At 44.7% G+C, this 8,054-nt stretch overlaps 1 protein-coding gene across 1 annotated transcript; it reads right to left on the bottom strand.

Annotated features, from left to right (window-relative positions):
- Positions 1-2,127: 2,127 nt before the first annotated feature.
- On the bottom strand, positions 2,128-6,255 carry LOC119302652. Its single transcript, XM_037579702.1, has 4 exons — positions 5,482-6,255; positions 3,642-3,756; positions 2,644-2,839; positions 2,128-2,523 (listed from the first exon to the last, which is right to left on the bottom strand). Exons 1-4 carry the CDS (start codon positions 5,592-5,594, stop codon positions 2,366-2,368), a joined length of 582 nt encoding a protein of 193 aa, XP_037435599.1. The 5' UTR covers positions 5,595-6,255; the 3' UTR covers positions 2,128-2,365.
- Positions 6,256-8,054: the final 1,799 nt, after the last annotated feature.

Raw genomic sequence — 8,054 nt, 5'->3', positions numbered from 1 at the left:
AGTAACAATTTTTCTATACATGATTAAAAATTTCAAAGGCTTGATTAACATTTTGAAATATAAGATTAATATTTTCTGAATACATGGTCACATTTTTCCTATACACATTGAACATCTTTAAAATGCTTGCTAACATTTTTTTAAATATCTATGTAAAGAGTTTTTAAATATATTTTATTTAGCATATTTGGAAGTATAAGCAAAAGTAAAAAAGAAACAAAAAAACATGGAAAAAAACAAAAAAAAAACGTTGTGGCCTCCCGTGCGCCTGGGCCGGCCCAACTCACACCTTCCTTGAGGTGAGGCTTCCCTCTATCTCCCTCGAAGCAAGACGTAGAGGCGCCCCATACAATGTGCCAGGCCCTGTTTGGATTAGCGTTTCTGCTCGTTTTCTGGCCGGTATAAGATACGGACCTCCTCCGGTTCGTTTTCATTTCAGGCTGATCTTAACTGTTGACCTGTAACTTACACCTGTAGAATAAATACACGCGTATAAAATTACCCCCATTCCAAGCGGTGCCTTAGGGTCGAGAACTAACTACAAAAGGTGACCCGACAGAGCTGTATTTGGCTTATTGCGAGACCGACAAAGCTCTTGCCTACAGGGCTCGACAAAGCTCTTGCCTATAGGGGCATTGTATGTAGGCCAGTCATTAGCTCCAGTTTTAGGAACCTTCTACACGGTTTTGGGTGATTTGGGAAGCATTCAGTGTTTTTATTCCCTTTTCCTATTTCACTATTGGTTTTCTGTTTTACTTTTTTTTACTTTTTTGTTTTTGTTTTTGTTTTTCTTTTTTCTATTTTGTCTCTTTTTCATTTTCAAATTCATGAACTTCAATTCCCTGGGTTTAGTGCACATTTTTTACATGTCATGCAATTTTTTTAAAAGTTGCGCAAACAAATTTTTTTCCATTTTCATGAACATTTTATATGTATATTTTTATGTGTTGTGAACAAATTTTTAAATGGTAAATCCATTTTTATATGTTATTTATATTTTTGAAAAGTTGCATGGACATTTTTTAATCTTTTCATGAACATTTTTCAAAATATATGAACGTTTTATAAATGTTGTGAATAATTTTTTTTAATTGCACAAATAGTTTTTATAAGTGCGAGGCGAGATGCCGACCCAACTCCTTCTCGTTTTATCGCTCTCCCATGCATATCGCTGCTACAGGCTATGACACAATGTTGTAGGTTCGAGAACCAATCAATGGTTGGATGGTTAGGAGGTGGTGGTACTCCTAGCTCAGAGATCAAACTCGAGGAACGCTTTGGTGTCTCATAATGCGGATTGTTCTTTCTATGAGATGTGACGTTTTTATTGACAGCAAGGCATGTATGGTGACTTCGTCAACCTTGAAACTCTACAACCTCGACTCGGTCTTCAATAGGTGTTAAAAATGTTGTAGGTCCAATCGCCGCCATCACTCGTTCTCATGTAGGTCATGCTGTACTCGGACATGCCGAGTACTGCCAAACTAAATTGTCGTCGTCTACCATGCCTACTTTCACCCATGAGGAGCTCTACAACGTTGTTGATGATATATACCACCACATGCGCCTAGTAGCAGATCAAATCGATCGATGAGGGCATCATTCGAGGGCTTACCGTAGGGCTTTGCATAGTGCTATTTTGCTGCTCAATCACGGGCATTATGAAATGTTCGCAATAAGCTTGCTATTCAAGGGATTATTCTAGGTCACCCCACCAACCATGTTCTCAAAACTATGGTACAATATTTTTCAACACTGGCTACCCTTGGGGTAGCCAAGAACAAGATAGCTTTGGACCCGCTTGGATTAGCGTTTTCACGCCTCGGCGGGTCGTTTTGTTTCCCGGCAAAAAATTCAGCTATGGCCGGTAATTTACACCTGTAAAATAAATACAGGTGTAGTAGTTTACACGCCTTGGAAGTGAAATGTATAAAAACCATCACAATAGTGTCCAAAAATACCAAAAAAAACCCATCACAATACAACCTTGACAAAATGCACCACCACAATAATGTTTGATAGTGGCAAAAAACACCAATGGGCGAATCTAATTTCTATGATAACTTCTCTAATTGGTCGGGCCCTCCCGGCATTGACTAGGTCTTCTCCCTCCCTCCCTCCCTCTCTCTCTCTCTCTCTCTTTCTCTCTCTCTCTAAGAAGAGGACTTTCGCTGTACAGCAGTTCTTACTATTTCAGTTACTTTTTTTCCTTTTGCTTGTAATTTTAAATCTTGTATGACTTTTTGTGGCCTCTTGGTTGGCTTTAGTTTAAAGCCGGACGCCACTTGTGCCTATTCTCTAAGGATCATACTCTCGTGCCCTCCATGAGGGCGCTCCACCGCTGATAAATGAAACACCTTCTAAACTATAGATACGTTCTCTTCCGAAGGTCATGGCCTCCTGAGTACGTCGAGCCATCTGCGGGGTGTTTCAAGAACTCAGTGCAGGCGTAGCACCTCGTGAAGTCAAGACTTTTCCTATAGCCATGTCCAGGAGGATCAACACAGTAGTAATGATAACCACCTGAGGAGCAAATAGTAAACTCCATTCAGTACCAGCATATATAGCAACAAACTAGGAATAAAACGCATACAAACCTCATCAACTAATGTGGACAATTTTCTGAAGATTCCGCGGGCTTACCTTCACATAATGAATCCAGGGGAACACAACAGCGTACTTGCAGGATCTCTTTGCCGACCTGTCCGCAGTCCTCTATCTCGGCGAAAAAGAGTGTCTTCTTATCCTTGCGCTTCGCGACGAAATTGAGGTGCACAAACGAATCTCTGTTCTGCCAGAAAGAATTGGAAAGCAATGTCTCACATAATTCAAACTTTACCTGCAAATTGGGCAGAGAGAGAGGAATGAAAATTCAGTATAAATAAACTTATCCAACTATATGTTGAGCATTGTCACAATAATGTGGCGCACGTAATTGGTTAGTTTTAGTTTGAATAGGTCTACCAGAATCCGCTAGAGCAACTGAACCGCTTCAACAATTGCACTTGCAAACAACAGACCTAAATAAAATAATCAAACACAACCCTAAGGGAACCAAATATCCAGAGCAAAGAAGCAACACTAGAAGAACCACATGCGTAGAAGCAAGAACGCAAAAGCCGTAATTGCATTCACAAGTATGTTTACAGTTACACGCCAGAAATACAAATGGATCAAGCAAAACTTAGCAATGGAGTTGGCTGCTAATTCTTCAAGCTGGATTAACACGAATTATTATCAGTAGCCACTAAAGGCTGATCTAAGTGGAATAGAAAATTTCTGTAATCATCAAAAGGCTCCTTAAGTTTAATTGAAACACTCAGAAATTGCAGTAAAGTATTTGAAACATTCAGTCTGTGTGGCTCATGGTACTAGTGATCCTAATTTAATATTTTCAGGTAGCAAGTCTAGCTCACTTGGTTGGGAGAATTGGTGTACATCCCCACGACTTGGGTTCAAGTCCTCCCAGATATGATATGAGCTTAGGCTCCTATTTAATTATACTGTAGGGAATTCCTTTAAAGTTATCTTTCAAAAACAAAATTTAATATTCCTGGCAAGGAATACAACACTGACTTTTACTGTATACGGTTTACAAGCTCCTACCAAATAGCAAATGGAAGGTAGGAAAATGGCTATACCTTTCTCCTCTTGTTGAAACTCGCTAAGGCCAGTTCTGACAAAAATGTTTCTTGCCTGGTCACCTCTCGCTTCATTATCTTGGCTTCCATTTCTTCTGCTGTGACACTCTTGCAACTATAATGAGAGAAACGAATTACATTAAGCTACCAAGTAAGATATTTCTGAATTTCTGATTTACAGTGCGTGAATATATACACCAGCTCCCCATCCAGAGCTACAGGTACTTCTGTTGCTACAATTTACAGGCAACCCTCCTGTGTGTTCTTTAGAAACAAAAAAAACAGAGCTCCGGCTACCACCCCTTCTTGAGCTCATATTAAGTTGCTGCAGAGCTTTCATATTAAGCTGAACAATTTTGACAATAGCTGCATTATTCAATTCAACCGGGTCACACTAACTGACCAGTGATAAAGCTTCAAATATTACTCACGGTCTGTATCTTCTAACTGCTATTACCGGTACATGCAGATCTATGGTATGCCAAAGCCAGTACTTGTAAAGAAGCAATTTTGCCGAAAGGAAAATTCCCATACAGTATGTACTACTCCCTTCGTCCCAAAATAAGTGTCTCAACCTTGGTACAACTTTGAACTAGAGTTAGTACAAAGTTGAAACATTTATTTTGGGATGGAGGGAGTATTTATCAGCCCATTGAAGTTGTAAGACATCATGATCATACAAAGTGAAAGTAAATTGAACAGAAGATATGTCATGGATTAAGTTTGATATGGACCAAAAACAAATAAATATGCAAGGGGGAGGCGAAAAAAGATGGGTCCCGATAACTGCCACACGTGTGGTGTATCGAATAGTTGTGCCACACGCCTCGTGTGGCATGGACAGCAACCAGCCCACACACCTACGTGTGGGCAAAACAACTAATGCCCACACACGTCTTTTTTCTCTCCTGAACCCTCTCACACGCGTGCGTGTGGGCGAAATTGATAACGCCCACACGCCCGTATGTCAGGCCTCGTACCCTTCTGGTCCCGCACGCGACGCGTGACGCTCACCGCGCGTCCGCAGTTGCCATGGTCCAGACCCTCGTCCATGTTCGTTTATCTGCAGTTGCCATGTCGCTGAACTACGGTTGCCATGTCGGACAACTGCAGTTGCCATGGTTGCTCAACTGCAGTTGCCATGTATGGTCTGATCTAATGTAGTTGCCATGATTTCATAACTTTAGGAGTTGCCACATACTAACACTAGGCAGTTGAGAGAGTTACCATGTGCTCACAAGCATGCTAGGGCAGTTGCCATGTAAAATGGAAGAGTTGCCATCTGCTTACGTGCATGTTAGGGCAGTTGCCATGTACGTGCACGTTGGGGCAGTTGCCACGTACCATGCAAAAACACATGACAACTCGGTAAAAGACAGTTGCCATCTGCTTACGTGCATACTAGGCAGTTGCCGTGTACCCTGCAAAAACACATGACAACTCGGGTAAAAAAAGAAAGTTGCCACCTGCTTATAAAGCACACTAGAGGCAGTTGCCATGTGCGCTGCAAAAACACATGGCAACTAGCAGCTTACGTGTGGGAGAGGAGACGGACGTGTGGGCGAGATGGCAAATGCCCACACACCAGCCCTTGTGCGTGACTGAAAACTGGTGTGTGGGTGAACTGCTAAACGCCCACACACCGGCCCCTCCGTGTGGTAAAATGGATGTGTGCGCGAACTATGTCACACACCACACACACGCCTTGTCCTACGTGGCACAGAAAATCAGCCAGATTATGTCAAGATTCGTGCATATAGTACTGAACGGTGATGGATGCGTGTGGTTGAGATGGTCAACGCCCACACGTGTGGGCGTTAACATTTCCGAAAAAGATTACCGTATTTCGTCAACTTGGGCTGAGTTGTCGAACATGCACCCGTCGTTCTCATCCATGTACAGGCTGCCGTGTTCATGGATGTAGTTCCTCATAAAGACATCGGTCCGAGCCATTGCCTTGTAGAACCGTGCGTTTGCGTTGTCGCTCTCCTTGTCCTCCAGCGCGGCTATCTCCTCCGGCGAGATCGGCTCCCCGATGTCCTTGGCGGTGGCCACGAGTGTGCGGTACTTGCCGGGCGGACTGTCCGGCGGGATCAGGAAGGGGATGGCCACAGACGGTTGAGCACGGCGCGCACCGGAGACGGAGCGTCGCTGTAGGGAACAGGCTGCTTGTCCTCCTCCTCCGCAACCAAGGAGGGTCGATCTTCCGCACTATCCATGTCGTCGTCGGAAGTGTCAGACAAGCCGGCGAAAAAACAAAATCGACGGCGGACGCAGGAGAAGGTGGACACGGAAATAAATCCGTGGTTGAGGGCGGAGGAGGACGACGGGTTGGTGCCGGCTCCGACTGCGTTGCCATTGTTCCGCCCAGCAGTCGGAGTCGGGATCCGATCCAGGGTTGGTTCGCCTCCTCTGGAATTGGGGAATTTGGAGACGGCGATGTGGACTTTTTTTTTGGACAAGGTGTGGAGGTTGATGACGAAGCGGCATGGTTGGGTGTAAGCAACCACGACGAATTTCTTGTGTCTTTTTTCCTTTTTCTTCTGTTTCAGAGAAGAGAGGGAAATCACTAGTTCTCCCACCTCGCAATATGGGAGTTTTCTCTTTTTCGTAGATCCGTTTAATTCAAAACATCTTATCTCTTAAATCGTGCATCAAATATCGAATCATTTTTCCCGTTAGATTAGCACGCCCGTGCCTCTGCCGAAAGCACAACCGTGCCTCTCGCGGAAGCAAAACCGTGCCTCTCATGAAAGAAAAAAAAACAGAAAACACGTTCTTTTCCGTTTCCGAGAGACACGGCCGTGACTCTCGCGAAAGCAGAACTGTGACTCTCGCGGAAGCAAAATCGTGCCTCTCGCGGAAGAAAAAAAGGATCAGGACAGGGGATGGCCACGGACGGTTGAGCACGGCGCGCACCGGAGACGGAGCGTCGCTGTAGGGAACAGGGTGCTTGTGAGGGTCGATCTTCCGTACTATCCATGTCGTCGTCGGAAGCGTCAGACAAGCCGGCTTAGGGTTCAAGAAAATCGGCGGTGGACGCAGGAGGAGGTGGAGAATAAATCCATGGTTGAGGGCGGTGGAGGACGACGGACGGGTTGGTGCTGGCCCCATCTGCTCTGCCATTGTTCCGCACAGCAGTCGGAGTCGAGATCCGATCAAGGATTGGTTCGCCTCATCTGGAATTGGGGAATTTGGAGAAGGCGGTGTGGAGTTTTTTTTTATAAGGTGTGGAGCTTTTTTAGACAAACAATGTGTGGAGGTTGATGGCGAAGCGGCTGCCTTGGGTGCAGAGCAACTCCAAGCAACTCCAACGCGCCAACCCATTTCACTTGTATGTGTCCATTTTAATTGAAACGGGCATAAAAATCGATCCAATGCGTCGACACAATCCAAGTTCAAATTTGGGTTTGCGTTGACGCGGACACAAGGCGGACGCGTGCGAAGTCCGTCTACTCTCCGGCCCGCCAGTCACACATGGGCCATTCTCTTCCTTTCATCGACAGCAAGCACCCCGCCGCCCCACCCCGTCGCCTCGTCGCCCACGCCAGCCGTCTGCACCCACATACCTCCCCCGCAACACGCCACCTTCCAACGTCGTCGCCACCACCGCCTTGCCGCTGGGCCACCGCAACTTCTGTCGACATCGCCGCCAACACCACCTCGCCCCCCGCGCCCCCGGCCAGCTGCTTCAACGACGACGCCACACTCGCCGAACGCAACCAATCCAACTACCTGGTCCAGGGGAGGCGTGTGTCTTTTCGCCGGCCTGCTTCTTCGACGACGCCTACAAACTGTTTGACGATTTGTCCGCATAAATGATTTGGTTGCGCTTATGTTGGCTCAAGTTGGCAACCAATAGATGTATCTTTTTTAAAATGTATTTGAGACAATTTAATTTTTATTTGACTTGTAAATTATGATATGTTTATTTGGCTTGTAAACTATGATATACTCCCTCCGTTCCTAAATATTTGTCTTTTAAAGATTTCAAATGGACTAATACATAGATGTATATAAGACATATTTTAGATTGTATATTCACTCATTTTACTCCGTAAGTAGTCACTTATTGAATCTCTAAAAAGACAAATATTTAGAAACGGAGGGAGTATTTGTTTGGTTGGAAACCATGAAAAATGTTTGTATTTTGTTTGAATTATGTTTTGAAAAAACACGGCATGCTGGCCGCGAGGGTAAAAATGGTCTGCGTGTTAGATGCACGGCCGACCAAACGTAAAAGGGATAATTGATTTTATGTCCCTAGTTGGGTCACACTCGGCAGGTTTACCCCTAGTTTCTGAAAACACTTGTTCCTGCCCAAACCACTTTGCTCCTCTTATGCTTTTGCCCTTTGACCGTTTGACCATAATTTTGAAAAGTTCATAAAAAAATCATACTAACTCAGAAAAA

This window comes from Triticum dicoccoides, chromosome 1B (genome assembly GCF_002162155.2).
Source record: "Triticum dicoccoides isolate Atlit2015 ecotype Zavitan chromosome 1B, WEW_v2.0, whole genome shotgun sequence".
NCBI lineage: Eukaryota > Viridiplantae > Streptophyta > Magnoliopsida > Poales > Poaceae > Triticum > Triticum dicoccoides.
This window is presented reverse-complemented; position numbering and strand designations above follow the sequence as displayed.

Bases quoted from the DNA above. Each gene is read 5' to 3' on its own strand.
- LOC119302652 (XM_037579702.1), bottom strand. From the start codon at position 5,594: ATGGCTCGGACCGATGTCTTTATGAGGAACTACATCCATGAACACGGC. The intron at 3,757-5,481 runs GTAATCTTTTTC...CTCTCATTATAG, and splicing joins GCCCAAGTTGACGAAATACG to TTGCAAGAGTGTCACAGCAG. The intron at 2,524-2,643 runs GTAAGCCCGCGG...TTTGCTCCTCAG, and splicing joins CCTGGATTCATTATGTGAAG to GTGGTTATCATTACTACTGT.